General features: G+C 48.2%; 1 protein-coding gene across 3 annotated transcripts in view; it reads right to left on the reverse strand.

The window, feature by feature from the left end:
* Positions 1–21,035, reverse strand: part of TBC1D8 (TBC1 domain family member 8) — a 133,600-nt gene that overhangs the window by 35,213 nt on the left and 77,352 nt on the right. For all 3 annotated transcript variants that reach the window (XM_077958873.1, XM_015112967.3, XM_015112966.3), the window contains 3 exons: positions 16,729–16,847; positions 11,449–11,677; positions 7,434–7,674 (listed from right to left, as the gene is read on the reverse strand). In XM_077958873.1, coding sequence (XP_077814999.1) covers positions 7,434–7,674; positions 11,449–11,677; positions 16,729–16,847 — 589 coding nt within the window. The remainder of the gene's footprint in view (positions 1–7,433; positions 7,675–11,448; positions 11,678–16,728; positions 16,848–21,035) is intronic.

The raw sequence follows: 21,035 nt of genomic DNA on the forward strand, positions 1-21,035 counted from the left end.
TCCTAAGATCTGAGTTAGTTTCCTTCCTCCCTACTAAAAAGTTGTCTTCCAATTTCACCATTCGTTAAATATGTGTTACATACAAGATAGTTAAATTTCCAGCATAACTGAGATGAAGATATAGTGACTTTGAAAAGATGAGAAATCAGTTCTTTATGAAGTTCAGAACAAGACCATCCTATCCTTTAGGTCTGTTTCAAAGCAGATGTTAGTTTTGATGCTAAATATATCAACTCCTTTTACTGAACACCATCAAAAACAAAGCCACTGGTCACAGCGTGCTTCTCAGACTTTCCAGTACTTCCTAAGTGCCTTCACTTTTCCTCCATAGAAAAGAACAGACAATGGTGACGATCTGACATTCAGAAGGTGGCCACACAAGCCTGTAGGTCACTGCAGAAGCACCCCTATGAGGATGGAGACTATCCTAGCTACCCCAGCTACATCTACCCTCCAGTGCCTGCACACAGAGGCCACAGCAATCACTCTAAGAGAGAGCTACAGCTAAGACTAGCCAGAAAAGGTGCCACCAATCACCTTTTTTCTTTTTGAGACACAATTGCACTCTGTTTTGTGCTGTGCTCTCCACTCTGTGGAGTGCTGTGGTGTAATCTTGGCTCACTGAAACCTCTGCATCCTGGGTTCATGGGATTCTCTTGTCTCAGCCTCCCAGGTAGCTGGGATTACAGGTGCCCACCATCATGCCCAGCTAAGTTTTGTATTTTTAGTAGAGATGGGGTTTCGCCATATTGGCCAGGCTGGTCTCGAACTCCTGACCTCGTGATCCACCTGCCTCGGCCTCCCAAAGTGCTGGGATTACAGGCGTGAGCCACCACGCCTGGCCCAACCACCCTATCTTAACACATGCCATTGATGAGACTGTAAATAAGCAGGGAATAAATAGGGGTCAACCCGACTCTGGAACAACAAACATCAGATTTGTTGTTGAAGCTAAAATTAATATGTGCAATAATGCATGACAACTATGCAGAAGATTCGAGACTAGTTACACATTCTTTAAAAAATTCAGCTTAATCCCTAAGAGGACCCAAGAAGGTATATTCTTTTATTTCTCTGCAAATCCAGAATTATATTTGTCTCTCCTACTTTTGGTAAAGATGTAGCAAAATAGGTTTCCCTTTCTCTCTCTCTCTCTCCCCCCATCCACCCACTAGAATGCTTTGGGAAGAACCCTGTCTGAGTTACATGCCACCTCTCGCTCCCTCTGGTCATTCAGCCCGCATGTGAGAGCCTACTGTGTGTCAGCAGGCTTAACTTTACTTCCAGGCTTAACACTTCCCCAAACTCAGGCTGCGTGACAGGCCGGGGCAGCTTGGCTCTCCCATGCTCAGCATGCAGAGACTTCCCATGTGTGCACCAGACAGAAAGCCAAGAGCCATGGCTCCTGCTTTCTTGGGTAAGGGAGGGCAAACTTGGTCCTCTATGGTAAGTTTGCCTCATAAAGGAGCACACAAGGATTTCCAGTGGCTCTACGTGATGCGTCCCCCCGTTCCCCTGCCCAGAGACCCATGGCCGGGAGGTGGCTCCCGCCTGTAATCCCAGCACTTTGGGAGGCCGAGGTGAGAGGATCACTTGAAACCAGGAGTTCGAGACCAGCCTGGCCAACATGGCAAAACCCCATTTCTACTAAAAATACAAAAATTAGCCAGCGTGGTCGTGCGCACTTATAATCCCAGCTACAAAGGAGGCTGAGGCAGGAGAATCGCTTGAACCTGGGATGTGGAGGCTACAGTGAGCTGAAATCACGCCACTGTACTCCACATCCCCCTCTAATTAATTAATTAATTAAATCACATCAGGAAAATATCAAGCTTTCAAGATTCAAGAATTTCTTGAATCTAAAAATGAGGCCAGATCCATGTGCTTTTTCTCAAAGCCCAAGTCTGTATACAAAACATTTCATTTCTCAAATGTGTGTTCACTCAGAATACCTTTCTTCTGTGACCCCTCAGGAGTCCTAAGGAAATGTGGATGAAGCTGCCATGTGGCTGCTAAGGCACACGGCAGCCCACGGCCACTAGGCTCACCTGTCAGGCGCCAGCACAGGCGGATGGTACGAACGGCCCCTCACTCCTTTGGAAATGTGTCTGCACTGAGCCCCTAAGAGACCGGGACCCTGACAACACACAGCATCTGTAAGGCTCTCTGACCCTCAGAAAAAGGCTCCTCCCTCCGTCCTCTTCCTCCCATCCTGTTCTAGACAGAAGCACCTAAGCCAGCCCACTGACAACCACAGAGCAGCTTGGGGACTGGGGTTGTAGAGGGTGAGACGTGGGCCTTCTCTTGTAAGGTGGGGGTGTCAGGCTGCAGGAGCCCCTGGGAGATGTCCTAAGTGGGCCAAGAGGACTCTGAGGCAGAGGAGGACTCGAGCTAGAATCAGAGGGATGATAAGTCAAATAAATTACACAGAAGTGGTCCTAGTGGGAGCTGAGGGAGAAGAGCAGGAAAAGGGAGAGTGGGGGGAGGGGGGAAAAGGGGAAGGCCAAAGAGGGTCTGCAAATCCAGCCAGACCAAGAAGTTCAGAACCAGACAAGCCACGGGGGACCAGGGTTCCCTGCTGAGGACACCTGCCTCTGGGCAGCCGCTATTCATCTTTATACACCAGCAGAAACAGCCCGCCTCGTGGGAAACAGTTTCCATTTACTACACTGCTTTAATTCAGCTCTCCTCCAGCATCTCCAGCCAGTCGAAACAGACTGTAATTCGATTTAATGAAGCCCATCACTCTCCAACCACCCTCCCCGACAAAAAATAGCTGAATACACTTTTTTTCACCCCACCATTTCCAACTTCGGGATGCATCTCTTCTGTTTTGAGATTTCAGGATCTATCACCTTTTTTCCTTTCCACTTCCCTCCCTCTGTTCCCTCTGTGGGCAGCTCCTCAGTCACTCTGCCCTCTTGGACTCTGCGGCTATGATATGGGGATCCCTGGGCCAGGGCCTGCCCTGCGTCCTGTGAGGGCTGAGCCGGGTGACTCCCACGCCTGGCAACTCCAACCAGCCCAGTCAACCGGGGGTAACAATGCACCCTGACCCTTCCTGCTCCCAAGGGAGCTACAAGCAGCTCCGCACTGGGGCCGTAAGTCCTGCTGGAGTGGCCACACATGGCGATCGTGACTAACTGGCAACCTGAGGCTCACCCAGCTCGTGACCCCAAGGGCACCTTTCTGCAGCCATTATCTGGGAAGGGAAGGGAAGGGGAGGGGAGGGGAGGGGAGGGGAGGGGAGGGGAGGAAGGACCAACCAGAGAGAGCCAGGGAGCAAGCGTGAAGAGACTGTTTTCCTCAGCTTCCAAACCTGGGCTCTCCTGGCAGGGCTTCAAGAAGACTGAGTCATTACCTGTTTATACCCGCAGGCCCACATCTCCATGACAAACGCTACAAACGAGAACTGGCCAGGAGTTGGGAGGCAAGGTACCTGCCTTTCACTTTTTGAGAAAGCTGCTGAACCTGCAGTCAACAGTTTGGCCCAGAAGCCTGCAGCCCCACCACAGGGCCAACCCCACGCACCTGCAGGAACCCTGGCAGCTCGGCGCTGGCCAACACCAGGCCGTTTTTAGCCTTTCCTGTCCCCTCTTCTTTCTGATACTTCCCAGGGCAGAAGACAGACGGCGAATGTCTTGGAGAATCTCCCTGAATTCTGGAATGTAAATGAAGGCTGCCAACTGATAGCTTTTCTCCAAAACCGGTTCTCGTACCACAAGGGATTTGGTGCTACAGACCTTCAATGTATTCTTGCCTCCCTTCTACCCAAAACCAAAACCACCACACCGGGAAGTGGAGCTGTACTGGGATATCAGTAGATTTGTGAGGGACCACTTGAAATCCCAGCGCCGTGGGGCTGGCCAGAGGAGCTGCTAGCAGGCCTCCGACTCCTGCAACTACACGGCTGCACTCACACGCCCACACGCCCCGCACTCACACTCACACGCCCACACGCCCCGCACACACACTCACACGCCCACACGCCCCGCACTCACACTCACACGCCCACACGCCCCGCACTCACACTCACGCCCACACGCCCCGCACTCACACACACTCACACGCCCACACGCCCCGCACTCACACTCACACGCCCACACGCCCCGCACACACACTCACACGCCCACACGCCCCGCACTCACACTCACACGCCCACACGCCCCGCACTCACACACACTCACACGCCCACACGCCCCGCACTCACACTCACTCGCCCACACGCCCCGCACTCACACTCACGCCCACACGCCCCGCACTCACACACACTCACACGCCCACACGCCCCGCACTCACACTCACGCCCACACGCCCCGCACTCACACACACTCACACGCCCACACGCCCCGCACTCACACTCACACGCCCACACGCCCCGCACACACACTCACACGCCCACACGCCCCGCACTCACACTCACACGCCCACACGCCCCGCACTCACACACACTCACACGCCCACACGCCCCGCACTCACACTCACTCGCCCACACGCCCCGCACTCACACTCACGCCCACACGCCCCGCACTCACACACACTCACTCGCCCACACGCCCCGCACTCACACTCACGCCCACACGCCCCGCACTCACACACACTCACACGCCCACACGCCCCGCACTCACACTCACTCGCCCACACGCCCCGCACTCACACACACTCACACGCCCACACGCCCCGCACTCACACTCACACGCCCACACGCCCCGCACTCACACACACTCACACGCCCACACGCCCCGCACTCACACTCACTCGCCCACACGCCCCGCACTCACACACACTCACACGCCCACACGCCCCGCACTCACACTCACACGCCCACACGCCCCGCACTCACACACACTCACACGCCCACACGCCCCGCACTCACACTCACTCGCCCACACGCCCCGCACTCACACTCACACGCCCACACGCCCCGCACTCACACACACTCACACGCCCACACGCCCCGCACTCACACTCACTCGCCCACACGCCCCGCACTCACACTCACTCGCCCACACGCCCCGCACTCACACTCACACGCCCACACGCCCCGCACTCACACACACTCACACGCCCACACGCCCCGCACTCACACTCACATGCCCACACGCCCCGCACTCACACTCACACGCCCACACGCCCCGCACACACGGGGAGACGGGGAGGAGCTTTACATGGCGCTCCTGTGAGCCCTCTAGCAACTCATGCAACCCAGGCTTGTTGCTTTGGGGCTTCCTGCAACTGTGACTTTTCCATTTTTAAGATATCTTTGTAAGCTGCACTAAAAGAACTCAGATACCAACGACTGCAGAGGCATTTGAAGAAATACAGGAGGGCAGGGCACCTACTGTACTGGACTGTCTTGCTTTTAAAACAGGTGCTCCTAAGATGGAGCCAGAGAGACCATCACGGGGCCTGGGGCTGAGAGGTACAGAGTCCAAACCCCAAAGGACACGGCCCCAAGCGTGTCCTTTCACAGGGGGCAACAAGCACCCCCTCACCCTCCATCTCAGATTATCAGAGGTGACACAAAACCATGGGAAATTCCTTGGAATCTTAACCTAAAAAATCAAGAGCACTTGTGTTTGATTTTACCTCACTCATGACTACACGTGATCTGTTTAAAACAAATGGACACAGCAGGAAGGGGCTTTGAATTCTTTCAGAACACATCAAACCCTCAGCATGCCCCCAGGACAGGCCACGAATGAAGGGACACTCTCTACCCCACACATTGAGAAAAGACAGAGGACAGTGTATGGATTTAAAGAATAATCAGTCTTTAAAAAAAAAACACTTTCTTTATATTATTACTGGACACTAACTTTAGAGCTTTGAAGGAACTTAGCAGCATATCATCCAGGCCAAGTATGGAAGACTAAAGCTCAGAAAAATCACGTTTTAATATCAGTATTGGTCTTTTTGCAACTTATTTCACTCAACATAATGTCCTCAAGGTTCATCCATGTAGTAGCGTGTGTCAGGATTTCCTTCCTTTTCAAAGCTGAGTAATATTCCATTGTGCAGCTCACATTTTGCTGATGGCTTTCATCTCTTGCTGGACACTCAGGCTGCTTCTACCTTTTGGTGATTGTGAATAATGCTGCTGCAAACATGGGCATACAAAGAGCTCCGAGCCCCTGCTTTCAGTTCTTTAGTGTACATACCCAGAACTGGAATTGCTAGACACTAAGATCACTCTACTTTTAATTACTTTTGCACCAAGATAATAAAAAATAACTAGTGGTTCTTTAAAAATTCAAAATAAAAACTTTGGATACTAAAGTTGAACTTCCTTAAAGCAACAAACAATTCAAACAACTACCTCACAAGTCTCTAGGATTAGTATCAATTTGTGGCAAATAAACCACGTAGCGTACTGACTGACACTATTAGAGAGGCGTATTTCTGATGACAAAGTGGCACCAAAAATAGGTCCAGCTGTCCTGAAAATGTTTTCTACAAAGTAATTTCCTGTGAAAAGACAAAATGTCAGCTGGGCACAGTGGCTCGCACCTGTAATCCCGGCACTTTGGGGGGCCAAGGCAGACAGATCATGAGGTCAGGAGTTCAAGACAAGCCTGGCCAACATGTTTAAAACTCTGTCTCTACTAAAAATACAAAAATTAGCTGGGCGGGTGGTGGGCACCTGTAATCCCAGCTACTCGGGAGGCTGAGGCAGGAAAATCATTTGAACCTGGGAGGCGGAGGTTGCAGTGAGCTGAGATAGCACCATTGTACTCCAGCCTGGGCGAAAGAGAGAGACTCCATCTCAAAAAAAAAAAAAAAAGGAAAGAAAAAGAAAAGACAAAATGTCTTAATGTTCACTAGCAAAGCACAGTGCTCCACAGATTTCTATTAAGCAGCTACCCATACTACATTTTTTTTTTTTCAGACTGAGTCTGGCTCTGTCCCCCAGGCTGGAGTGTAGTGGCGCGATCTCAGCTCACTGCAAGCTCCGCCTCCCGGGTTCACGCTGTTCTCCTGCCTCAGCCTCCCGAGTAGCTGGGACTACAGGTGCCCGCCACCACGCCCGGCCAATTTTTTGTATTTTTAGTAGAGATGGGGTTTCACTGTGTTAGCCAGGATGGTCTTGATCTCCTGACCTCGTGATCTACCATCTTGGCCTCCCAAAGTGCTGGGACTACAGGCGTGAACCGCCGTGCCCGGCCCTACCCACACTACATTTCTAAAAGCATTCTTTATGAAAATCAATTTTGAAATAATATCTGAAAACTCGAAGTCCACTACGTAAATGAGTAATCATCATTTCTGTCATGTCTCTGTCGAGATGAAAGACACAGGAAAATCTGGATTAAGCCACAAGGGAAATTTAAATCTAACATAACCAAGGCTAACAAAAGCACGTGCACAGAAGGGCTGGGCACGGCTTGTGGGTCCCCTGTGCGGGTGGGAGACACTACAACGGACGCTCTCACCTCTTGGTGATCTGACTTGGCTCCTGCAGATCCGGGTCAAGGTCAAAGACTTCATTATCCAGCAGCCTTCGCAGCGTCACATCGGCCAGCTGCTCCATGACCTTAAACACCTCATCCAGGTTCAGGAACATGGAGAAGTCACGCTCCTTATTCTGCGTGGTGATTCGGATGGTATCCGTCAGAAAGACATTGGACGTTCTTTCTAATTTCTGGATATCAACCCACGGAACTACAAGTTTAACTGTAAGAGAAAAGGGTGAAATACATATCATACCACGAAATTGGAGCCAAACTTGAGTGTGTCAGCAAGCAACTATCCAAAGCTCTCCTTAGGCCAATGTGTAAATGCCTTTTAAAAAATTTTTTTAAGTTCAGGGATACACGTTTGTAATATAGGTAAACTCATGTCATGGGGATTTGTTGTACAGATTATTTCATCACCCAGGTGTGAAGCCTGGTACCCATTAGTTATTTTTTCTCATCTTCTCCCTCCTCTCACCCTCCACCCTCAAGTAGGTGCCTGTGTCAGTTCTTTCCCTCTATGTGTCCATGGGTTCTCAACATTTAGCTCCCACTTATAAGTGGGAACATGCAGTATGTGGTTTTCTGTTCCTGCGTTAGTTTTCTAAGCATAATGGCCTCCAGCTCCGTCCATGTTCCTGCAAAGGACGTGATCTCATTCTTTTTTATGGCTGCATAGTATTCCATGGTGTATATGTACCACATTTTCTTTATCTAGTCTACCAATGATGGACATTTAGGTTGGTTCCATGTCTTTGCTATTGTGAATAGTGCTGCAATGAACATATGCATGCATGTGTCTTTATGGTTGAGCGATTTATATTCCTTTGGATATACACCTAGTAATGGTAACGCTGGACTGAATGGTAGTTCTATTTTTAGTTCTTTGAAGAATCACCACACTGCTTTCCACAATGGTTGAGCTAATTTACACCAGCAATACCATTCTGGACATGGGAACAGGCAAAGATTATATGATGAAGATGCCAAAAAGCAATTGCGACAGAAGCAGAAATTGACAAATGGGATCTAATTACATGAAAGAGCTTCTGCACAGCAAAAGAAACTATCAACAGAGTAAACAGAGAACCTCAGAATAGGGGAAATTTTTTGTAAACTATGCATCTCACAAGGTCTAATATCCTTGTGAGATAGCAACTATCAGGAACTTAAACAAATTTACAAGTAAAAAACAGACCACCCCATTAAAAAGTGGGCAAAGGACACAGACACTTTTTAAAAGAAGACATACATGCGGCCAACAAGCATATGGGAAAAAAAGCTCAACATCACTCATCATCAGAGAAATGCAAATCAAAACCATAATGAGATGCTACCTCATACCAGCCAGAATGGCTATTATTAAAAAGTCAAAAAATAACAGATGCTGGGGAGGTTGTGGAGAAAAGGAAACGCTTAAACACTGCTGGTGTAAATACCTTTAAACCAGAGCAGGAAAGAAGAGCACAGACCACCTGACAGCTGTTGGTCAAAACCCAACTCGTGTTCTAATGGTTTTCTTAAAGATTTAAGTAAAACTTCCCAAGCTGAAGGCTGCCGCATGTTTCAAAGGAACACTATTCTGAAAAACCAAGTTAACAACGTTTACCCTTCTCAAGAATATTTAAACTTCAATAGTTATGCATATTTCTGAATCTACATAAATTCCTTCAAAAACAGCATTCACAGTGTAAGCCATGGGAAAAAGAGGTGTGTAAATGAGGATCATTCATGATCTCGTTGAGAGAAATGGACGTAACGTTTAGCCTGTTGTCAATAACAGTTGCATGAGTCTTACAAGACAGAGTATAAGCAGTTTTTATGAAACTTTAAAAAAGTAACATAGTACAAACGGTACATTTTAGAAACACCTGGTCTAGTCTCAGAAATGTTTCTAACAGCGGTAGCCAGGGCTGGCAATACAGAGTCAGCAAAGAGAACAGAAAGTCTAAACATCTGGCGGCCTGCTGTCAGAGAGGCATGCACAACACCTGAAAATCAGAAATGTCACCACATATGAGGGATCATTTATTTTTCCTAAATCTTTTTGTTTGTTTGTTTGAGGCGGAGTCTTGCTTTGTCACCCAGGCTGGCGTGCACTGGTGTGATCTCGGCTCACTGCAACCTCCGCCTCTGGGGTTCAAGCGATTCTTGTGCCTCAGCCTCCCAAGTAACTGGGACTGCATGCACCACCATGGCTGGCTAATTTTTGTATTTTTAGTAGAGGCGGGGTTTTCCACCGTGCCCCATTTTTTCCAAATCGTACCCTCCTAACACAAAAAGGTTTAGTGACAATCACTAATAAGTGTCAGAAAACAATTCATTTTCCTTTTCAAATAGAGAATGACGTTCTTATTTTTACTATTTCTTTCCGTTTATCTCGCAATACCACTTTCAGCGCTTTAATAATTTTAAAGGCCATATTTCTGCATCAGGCTTGACAATAAACTTCTCCAGCTACTTCTACCAGGTTTCATAAAAGCTCTTTTATACACAGGTATATATGCTCCACCTATGCCACCAACTTTCATTCATTAAGCATCTCCTTTGTGGAGAGCCCACCCTGCACCGAAGGAGCTTGTTCACAAAGAGAAAACAGACGTGCATATGAGTAAGCGACCACTGACTTGCTGGGACTGAGCATAAAAATGCAAATACGGTACAAACAATATGGGGACCAGGGAAGGCTTTCTGGAGGTGACAAAATCCGAACTGAATTTTGAAGGATGAAGGATGAATAGGAGTTTCCAACAGGCTAAGTACAGAGAAAGGAAAGAAAGCCAGGTGGACTTTGAAAAGCATTTCAAAGAGAAGGAAGAGAAGGAAGACAGGGTGGCTAAGGTTAGGTCAGGGCACACCCCGAGGGTGCGGAAGGGCTGTGCGGATAGGGTGTGTATCCTAGAGCATCAGAACCAACGCTGGCGAGCTGGGAACGGAACGCCACGTGCCAGAAGCCAGCCACAGCAGACCCCCCAAGAGAAGCTCCTCTCACTGGTTCAACTTGAAATGTAAATCAAGAAAGAAACCAAAATTACACACTCACGTATGCAGCTTCCATACTACCCGACATGAGCACTTACAACAGTATCTGGTTCTGGAAGAAGTTTCCGTGGGAACAACTTTTTAAACATTCAATATACAACTGACACTTGTGGCTTCGCTTTTTCACCCGCGAATCCCATTGCCTAGGACAGCTCCTGCCACTGGATAAATACGTGAGCCGTCAATCAGTGCATGAATCTCAAGGAGACAGTGAAGAATTCCCCTTCTGGAAGCGACTGCATATCCAGCCAGTCTTCCAAGGGGCAGTCCTGACCTTCAGCGCCAGGAATTTTTTTAATGGCCTGCTTTGTTAAAAAGCAGGAATATGGCCGGGTGCAGTGGCTCACGCCTGTAATCCCTGCACTTTGGGAGGCCGAGGCGGGCGGATCACGAGGTCAGGAGATCGAGACCATCCTGGCAAACACGGTGAAACCTCGTCTCTACTAAAATTACAAAAAATTAGCCGGGCGAGGTGGTGGGCGCCTGTAGTCCCAGCTACTCGGGAGGCTGAGGCAGGATAAAGGCATGAACCCGGGAGGCAGAGCTTGTAGTGAGCCGAGATGGCGCCACTGCACTCCAGCCTGGGTGACAGAGTGAGACTCCGCCTCAAAAAAAAAAAAAAAAAAAAAAGCAAGAATATGTTCTACACTTTGAGAAATATTAAGCCATCAGTGATAATACTATGTTTTCTAAACTTACAGAAGTAAAAACCCCTTAGTGGCTATGTAAAGTGAACTATACAGAATGTTTCTTAAGGCAGTAGAAAAAGTGAATTCTCCAGATGTAATCCCCTGCTAGTAGTAGCATATATAAGTAATCAAGTGTCACCCGGTGTCATCTCCACCATTTATTTAAATCTGTCCAACTCTTCCTATTAACGGCCCTTCCTGGGAGCAGCGCTGAGTCCCGAGGGCCAACTTTATCTGGGAAGAGCCTGCCAGGCCTCACTTACGTTCCTTGCCCAGGAAGAAGGAGTAGAAGCAGAGGTGGTTGATGCTGAGGTACAGCCAGCCCTGGCGGGGCACCCTGCCCTTCCAACAGCAGCAGGAGTAGTAGGTGACCAGCTTCTCTGCCTCGGGGAAGTTGAACCTGGCCTCAAACTTCACCAGGGCTTCTCGGAATTTCTCGGGTTCTTCCTCCTGCTCGGCGAGCCTGCTGCTGGTCTCCTCGGCTATCAGAGCCTGACACACAGAGATGACAGTCCCTGCTCAGTGAGCCGGCAATGGGAAGGCAGGGGCTGCAAGGGATCTGAAGCAGGAGGGACTGAGACGCACAGGCCCCCGAGAAGCATGCGCTGCTTCAATGACAGACACACCTGACGAGGAGACTGGCTCAGCTGTGTCATCCATCAGCCACCCAGACACACAGCTACAGCAGAAAAAAAAGGAATGGCAGTCGGGGTCAGAAAACCCAAGAACCAGTTTCTCACTCGGCCACTTACCGATCATGAGGCTCTGGGTGAAGCATTTGACTTCTAAGCCCAGTTCTCAAACAAATGATTTTTTTTTTTTTTCCTTTTTGGAGATTTTTGCTCTTGTTGCCCAGGCTGGGGTGCAATGGCGCAATCTCAACTCACCACAACTTCCGCCTCCTGGGTTCAAGCGATTCTCCTGCCTCAGTCTCCCAAGTAGCTGGGATTACAGACATGTGCCACCATGCCCGGCTAATTTTGTATTTTTAGTAGAGATAGAGCTTCTCTCCATGTTGGTCAGGCTGGTCTCGAACTCCCGACCTCAAGTGATCCACCCGCCTCAGCCTCCCAAAGTGCTGGGATTACAGGTGTGAGCCACTGCACCCTGCCGCAAACATCATTTTCTAAATTTTCCCTACAGGCATGAGGATAAAAGGACTGCCTCAGGCCCGTGAACTCGGCATCAATCCCAAAGAACTACCCAACTTTGAGATAAAAGTTAGTCCTATGAGCATGCAGGTGCGGTGGTTCACACCTGTAATCCCAGCACTTTGGGGAACTGAGGTGAGCAGATGACTTTAGGCCAGGAGTTCGAGACCAGCCTGGTCAACATGGTAAAACCCCATCTCTACTAAAAACACAAAAATTAGCCAGGTGTGGTGATGTGCACCTGTAATCCCAGCTACGTGGGAGGCTGAGGCACAAGAATCGCTTGAACCCCGGAGGCAGAGGTTGTAGTGAGCCGAGATTGTGCCATTGCACTCCAACCTGGATGACAGAGTGGACCTTGCCTCAAAAAAAAAAAAAAAAAGTTACTCTTTTGAGGAAAAACTCATGAAGATCTTCCTCATTAGGTTCAAAAATGTTGGTATTTAAGGCTACTACCGGCCTGACCATGTGGCTCACTCTGCAGTCTTAAATGGATATTGGCCAAGGTTCCCAAGGTCATAAATAACCTCCAAAGCACTTGGGTTTATGGGAAAACAAGGCATCTAAATCTACGATTTTTTTGCCAAAAATGAGTAACAATTAGTGTACTTCATAATCTGGGGTGGTGGTAGAAGGGCCTAGAATTCACGCTTGTGGCCTATTTGTTCCTAATTGACAACTCATTGCTACCATCAGAAATCTGATTTCCCATCCCTGGGAGCTTGCTGCAAAATCCTTCCCTGAGAATATCTTCTTGTTACCTTCACATGAGCAGCTGTTTAGGAACTCCTGGGTGGGCCCCAAGCCTCACATATGCTACCTGATTGTAAAAACACATTTAGGATTCAAATTCCAGCTACTCAGGAGGCTGAAGCAGGAGAATCATGTAAGCCCAAAAGTTTGAGGTTACAGCGCACTATGGCGGCACCTGTGAGCAGCCACTGCACTCCAGCCTGGGCAACACAGCAAGACCCCATCTCTAAAAACACATATATACACACACACACACACTTCTATCATTTATCTTTATTAACATTCCCCCCTCTTTTCTTTTTTTTTTTAGGTAGGTAGGTATGTCTCATGAAAAGCGATGTCCCTCAAGACAAGACTACTTTTTGGGTATTTTTGTCAAACCCTGCACTATTACATAAGCTATTTTCAAACTGAAACCTGAGCATTGACGTTAACATAACAATGTAATTTGAAACTATTATTTATTTTTATTTATTTATTCTGAGACGGAGTCTCGCTCTGTCGCCCAGGCTGGAGTGCAGTGGTGCGATCTTGGCTCACTGCAAGCTCCGCCTCCCGGGTTCATGCCATTCTCCTGCCTCAGCCTCCCGCGTAGCTGGGACTACAGGTGCCCGTCAGCACACTCGGCTAAATGTTTTGTATTTTTAGTAGAGAGGGGGTTTCACCGTATTAGCCCGGATGGTCTTGATCTCCTGACCTCATTGATCCGCCCGCCTCAGCCTCCCAAAGTGCAGGGATTACAGGCGTGAGCCACCGTGCCTGGCCTAAAATTATTTTTAAAAGAAATCTGGAGGCTGATGAAATTTCAAGTGATTTTCATTTTCTTCATTATGTTTTTCTCTGTTTCCCACATTTTATTTAACAAGACATTATACACGAATGAAGTACTAGTTAAGAGAGATGAATATTTTTGAAAAGCATATCTAATATATAATGAGTGCTGAGCTCTCCCCTTGCCCTGGAAGTGAGCGTGGAGGGGTCTTTATGAAGGCTCCAGAGCAGACAGGCAGCAGGCACAGCTGCAGGGTGGGACCCAAGGGCTCCCGGTGAAGGCGTGAGGGTGGCCATGCTGACCCTTGCCTTCCTTGAAGTATGGCTTCTGGTTACAGGCACAGCTTGAAACAGGGATTTTTCAAAGTTTTCTAGAGTCAAAGGTTCAGGATATGAGTAGGAAGGCCTCCATTCCCAGATCCTTAGGATTTGGCCAGAGGAAAGGGAGATCAAATGTCATGCTGTGCTCCCAGGCTCAGGCCAGGCAGGCCCCTCACTCCCCAGCCCTGCCTCCTCAGGACTTACTTTTCAAAGCATTTTAGCTTCAAAGTGTCAGGGACCAGAATATATCACCCCAAAATATGCCACTTTGGCATAAGGATTATTTTGAGCTGAAGAAAACTGAAACAGCAAACACCAAAAAGGCTGTCTTCCCCCCCGACATCTGCCTCAAAACAGGACCTGTTTTTAAAGGTCCATTAGTCAAGGTGTGTCCTGCTCCTGTACCAGAAAGAGGACTTTGACTCTCAGTCACCAGAAACAGCTCTCGACCCTGAGAGGAATCTACGTAACCTCACTCAACTAATCCTTAGCTTCCACGCGTTTCCCACACAGAACGCTGCCCCAAAAGCCTAAAGGCCTCTTTTCTAGTCTTGTCGCCTTTCTACAAATGCACTGTTCTTCACTGAGATGCTATGTAAGCCCAAGTGCTAACCACCCCTGTGAGTTACTCATCACTGAGCTTCTGTTACACATATGCATGCTTCTGTGTTCAAATAAAGTCAGTTTGGCTGGGCGTGGTGGCTCACATCTGTAATCCTAGCACTTTGGGAAGCCAAGGCAGGAGGACTACTTGAGCCCAGGAGCTCGATACCAGCTTGGGCAACATAATGAGACCTCGTCTCTACAAAAAATAAAAACAGCCAGGTGTGGTGGTGTGTGCTTGCAGCCCCAGCTACATGGGAGGCTGAGGCAGGAGGATCACTTGAGCCTGGGAGGTCAAGGCTGATGTAAGCCACGATTGCACCACTGCACTCCAGCCTGAGTGACAGAGCAAGACCCTGTCTCAAAAGAACAACCAACAAAAATAAACTCTGTTTTTCTCTTGTTCATCTTTTGTCAGTGTAATTTCCAGGACCCCAGCCATGATATCTAGGAGAGTCAAGGACAAGTTTTCTTATTCTATAGAAACTGTTTAAAAATCACTGTAGCAAGAGTTAATTTTCTTCCTGCAAATTAAGAAGAGCAATACCTAAATCAAAGAACCACTACAACTTGCATTAGACCAAGACAGGTGGGGGTAAGTGTGAAAAATAGCTCTGAATGGGGCCTTTCTGTAGCTCCCCAAGTGTGATATGACCCAGGGAAGTGAGCCACAGTTGGCTGGGCCAGGATGAGGGCCGACCCAAGCCCACCATGGCCCAGTCCACCCGCTAACCCCACTGGCCAGGTATAACTCCAAGAAGACATTGTCAAGCTGGCTGGACTTGGGATGCCTTCCCTTTCACCAGATCCCGTAAGTATCCCCCAGTCCCCGAAGGAAAAGATTTTGTTCCTCCAAAATCAAAAATCTGCTTTGACACCCTTTACGAAAAGCCATGGCACTTGAGGTATTAGAAAGCCAAGCTTTTTGCAGAAAACAAAATCGAAGGGCTAGGAGGTTTTACCCTAAGGAAGGTAAAGTGCATCACACGTTAATGTGTTAAAGTATTTAATGAGAGAGTTAAATTTAGAATGAGAAACTATCTCTCCCAGGCCAATGGGGCTTTGAAAGCACCGATTACCCATCATGTTATTGCAGGGACGCCAGTTATATAAGACTGTAACTCACAGGAAGTATCACAGATACCTCCCAAAATACTCCTCTCTTGCCCACTCAAAACTTAATTGGCTTTCATTACATTTAATTTACATATTTTAAGAATAAACATCCACTTCTAGCAGGAGGAAAGTGGTAGATCCAACAGAATAGTGTGACAAGATGTCACAACTGCAAAAAAAAAAAAAAAAAAAAGGTGATTTAAGAAGTCAAATAATGTGTTGCTCTGCAAAAACATAAATCTGAACATTATTTTTTTTTCCGGCGATAAAAAAGGGCCTTCACTCCTGTAAAGGATAACAAAAACTAAGCCTGAGAATAAAGTCTTGTTTTTTTGTTTTTTGAAACAGAGTCTCGCTCTGTCCCCCAGGCTGCAGTGCAGTGGTGCAATCTTGGCTCACTGCAAGCTCCGCCTCCCGGGTTCACGCCATTCTCTTGCCTCAGCCTCCCGAGTAGCTGGGATTACAGGCGCCCACCACCACGCCCAACTAATTTTTTTGGATTTTTTAGTAGAGATGGGGTTTCACCGTGTTAGCCAGGATGGTCTCGATCTCCTGACCTCGTGATCCACCCGCCTTGGCCTCCCAAAGTGCTGGGATTACAGGAGTGAGCCACAGCGCCCGGCCAAGTCTTTTTTTTAACATGTCACGTGTATTTTGCTAGACTGACTAGAAAGTTAAGACAGGTGATAAATGAAACTTATCTGGCTTGATGTATTAAGCCAAAAAGTTCAGTTAGCAGAAAACACTGTTAGTATGCCACAGTGTTCGAAATGTCTTAAGGAAAAAAGATGGAAAGATGGGGAGAAACGTTAAACTCAAGGGACCTACCTTTACCTTCCCTTTGACAAAACTGGCAATGTCATCTTTATTATCAAAGACGGACAAGGTGTGAAGGAGATTTTGTTCCAGCCAGTCCCAGTGCTGGTTGATTTCCTCTAATGTTGCACCTGGATTCGAATAGAAAAAGATACAGAGCTTAAAAAATGCAATCGAAGTAATTCCTAGAACATGAACTCATTTTCTAAATATTGTGTATCCCCGTGTTGATGTTATTAAAACATCTGGGCTCTCATACCCTGGGCCACAGTTTGCCAGATGAAATGGAAGGCACCCCCACTGGGGCTGTGGTGCCCCTCCCCGTCGCAGTGGGATGTGCAAGCATCACTCCCACTGCCACACGGATGGGCCAGGTGGCCAAGTGAGTTACTGCTGGGACGGTTCTGTGACCATCCTACCCACCCTACTAACGCACAGAAGTCCGACCATCTCCACTCAAACGACAGAAACATTTCTAATTATTCAGCTACTCCAGCATGGAACAAGCCCAGAACAGCAGACCAATCTTGAGCGGCCTTGCAAAGTTCTCCCATGAAAAGAAGAGTCGCTTCAAGAGGTGCCGAAGCCCAAGTCCATGGAGGAAAGAGCGTCTTGCCAGGGCTCTGCTGAAGGCCCCAGGGGCTGCCACTTGCACCCAACATTGCTGCAACACAACAAGCAAGGGCCTAGGAAATTTACAGCTTACAAATGTGTACTTCACAGCATTTACAGCAGTGGCCGTGAAAAACATACATAAAGAGGTCTGACAGTACATGTTAAAACAGAAACACAAAGGCATTAAATCATAGGCGTAAATTCATTTCTTTCGATGACAATGTTTTCTAATCATCACATTATTAAAGCATTAAGCAAAAAGCTTAGTCATTTTAGTTGTCTGTATTTCCTCTCTATTCTCATCATCTCTACTGGACAACGGGCACTTTGACACAGGGACTGTTCCCAGCTCCTCATGGAGGGCCTGGCACACGGCAGATGCTCAACAAGGTCCACCGACTAGAAGCACACACGGTCCTGGACAACAAAAACACGTGGGCATCAGGTGTTTCTAGTGTAGGCAGGTTTCCAAAATGGGAAGCAGGAGATATTCCAACCTCGAAGAAATGAGACAAACAACAGAGCTGAATCATCTAGCTAGTGTGGCTCTGGATATGGTGCCCAGAGCCACCCACCACTTACCCAAAAGCCAGATATGGACCGGACACAGTGGCTCACGCCTGTAATTCCAGCACTTTGGGAGGCCGAGGTGAGTGGATCACTTGAGGACAGGAGTTTGAGACCAGCCTGGCCAACATGATGAAACCCCATCTCTACTAAAAATACAAAAATTAGCCAGGCGTGGTGGTAGGCCCCCCTAACCCCAGCTACTTGGGAGGCTGGGTCAGGAGAATCACTCGAACCTGGGAGGAGGAGGCTGCAATGAGCCGAGACCACGCCATTGCAATCCAGCCTGGGTGACAGAGCGAGACTGTCTCAAAAAAAATAAAAAAATAAAAAAAAAGCCAGGTATGCATTTTGCTCAGTCATCTTTCTCTCCGCATGTTATATGCAGCCTTCCTCTCCCTGGAATGTAAACATAAACACCCCACACAAGAAGGTGCCAGGGGACTGGCTCTGGACTTGTGGCTGCGTTGGGGTCCATGAGAATGAAAAACATCTATCTGTAGGAGGACTGTTGTTCTGAGCAGACACTTAGGGAAGGAATAAAAAGAAGTATCTAATAGAATAGTTCATAAGGAATAACGAGCCAGGCGCGGTGGCTCACGCCTGTAATCCCAGCACTTTGGGAGGCCGAGACGGGCGGATCACGAGGTCAGGGGATCGAGACCATCCTGGCTAACACGGTGAAACCCCGTCTCTACTAAAAAATACAAAAAACTAGCCAGGCGAGGCGGCGGGCACCTGTAGTCCCAGCTACTCGGGAGGCTGAGGCAGGAGAATGGCGTGAACCCGGGAGGCGGAGCTTGCAGTGAGCCGAGATCCGGCCACTGCACTCCAGCCTGGGTGACAGAGCGAGACTCCGTCTCAAAAAAAAAAAAAAAAAAAAAAAAATAAGGAATAACGAAAGTTTAAAACAATAGTGCTTATTTTGAATTTTCCCCATTTTGGGGCAAGGCATTGGCCAAAGCAGTATCCTTCAGTCATCACTAAAGCCAGTGTTCCCATTAGAGCTGGGAGGGCCCAGGCTTCTCTCTGCCCGAGGTCTCTCTTCACAGGCCATGACTCCCCTGTCCCTGCACCAAGAGCCCTTGGCCAGTGACCCTGCCCTACTGCCCCTCAGCCCCACCTCCTGTGTCCTGCTCTCCAAGGATCACAGAAGCCCAAGGAGCAGCCCACTCAGGTGCAGCAGAAGCTTCCTCTGAGGTGAGGGTCCCGGTCCTCTTGCTCTCCTCTTCCTGCCGTCTGGGAGGGTTCCCACGGTATCACGAAACCCCTGGCCCTTCAGGCTCCCCATCCCTCTTACAACTGGGAAAGCTTGTTTTAAAACAAAATCAAACCCAGCTACTCCAGGCTCCCCAGCATGACTCTCTCGAAGCTTCTGACCTTTCCCCACCTGCACTGAGGCCCAGGGCGTCTGCTTGGCTCCTCAGCTGGTTATAACACATGCCACGCTGACCCGACTTAGGGGTACATCTGGTTTACCTGCCGCTGGCTTAAGTCTCCCTGCCCTGTTCAGTGTCCCCAGGTGGCAGGGGTGTAGGTGTCAGCCACAAGAACACCCTTCTCTAAATCCAGTGGGTCAACAACGGTGTCTTCTCTATCGCATCACTAAGTTGGGTTCAACCCAAGCTGATCATCTTGCACAAGCACCTGGGGTAGCCCAGGGCTCTGGGGTAGCCCTTGGCACTTTAAGACCTTTTCTTTCTAAGTCTTTTATCCTTTATTATCCATTACAATAAAACCCATTACTCAGAACACTGAAGAAAAAAAAAAACAAGTGAAGAATAAGCTGAAAAGCGAGCACTTTATGGGACCTCGATTTTTTGCTGTTTGTTTTCATGGGCCCTCTCACTGATCCAGAAGAAGAGAGAACCAAGAGCTGCAGGAACAAAGACGAACTAAAGCGGGGGGAAGATTCACCTTTGTGGTGCTGGTCTGTTCCAGATGCTGCCTCACTGATGTGTGATGAAGACTGAGCGAGGAAATGGAGGCTCAAGTATTTGTCCAAAATCATGTCAAATGAAGGGCAAACCAGGGCATGAAATGACTCTCTACAACCTGCAAGTACTCTGGGGTCCTTCTATAAAAAGCTATATTTGAATTTTTTTTTTTTTTTTTTTTTTGGAGATAGAGTCTCTCTCTGTCGCCCAGGCTGCAGTGCAGTGGTGCAATCTCCACTCACTGTAACCCTGCCTCCTGGGTTCAAGAGATTCTCCCACCTCAAGCCTCCCAAATAGCTGGGACCACAGGCGCACACCACCTCGCCTGACTAATTTTTGTATTTTTAGTAGAGCTAGGGTTTCACCATGTTGGTCAGGCTGGTCTTGAACTCCTGACCTCGTGATCTGTCTGCCTTGGCCCCACAAAGTGCTGGGATTACAGGCGTGAGCCACCGCACCTGGCCCTGCTACATTTCATTTTTTTTTTTTTTTTTTGAGATAGAGTCTCATTCTGTCGCCCAGGCTGGAATGCAGTGGCGCGATCTTGGCTTACTGCAAGCTCCACCTCCCAGGTTCACGCCATTCTCTTGCCTCAGTCTCCCCAGCAGCTGGGACTACAGGTGCCCGCCACCACGCCCGCTAATTTTTGTATTTTTAGTAGAGACGGGGTTTCACCGTGTTAGCCAGGATGGTCTCAAACTCCTGACCTTGTGATTTGCCTGCCTCGGCCTCCCAAAGTGCTGGGATTACAGGCGTGAGCCACCGCGCCCGGCCACATTTGAATTTTGAATTTTTAAGTATCATTTACATCATCCTCAGACCTAGTTCTTGCTATGGCTGGGCATTAAAAGAGATACTCTGTGCTTCCACTTACAGCAAGCTCTCTCCCTCCACTCCCATCCTCCTAAATGCATCCTTTCAGGCGACCTGATACAGTTGATCATTTATCCTGCTATTAAGCTCACAGAGGCTAACACCATTAACTGGTAACAGCTAACCCAGCTAACCGCATGTGTCTTCCTCAACTGATAACTTTAGATAACATGAATAAATTATCATCAAGCCCCAACATAATATATCCCTATGGAATTATGATTTGGGACAACGTCATCAAAAAACTAGACTTTTATTCTTTAAAAAATTCATTCTACCTACTGGGAAGGAGCTTATCATAGAGAAAGATAATTCTAAAACAAAAAC

This window comes from Macaca mulatta, chromosome 13, assembly GCF_049350105.2.
Source record: "Macaca mulatta isolate MMU2019108-1 chromosome 13, T2T-MMU8v2.0, whole genome shotgun sequence".
Taxonomy (NCBI): domain Eukaryota; kingdom Metazoa; phylum Chordata; class Mammalia; order Primates; family Cercopithecidae; genus Macaca; species Macaca mulatta.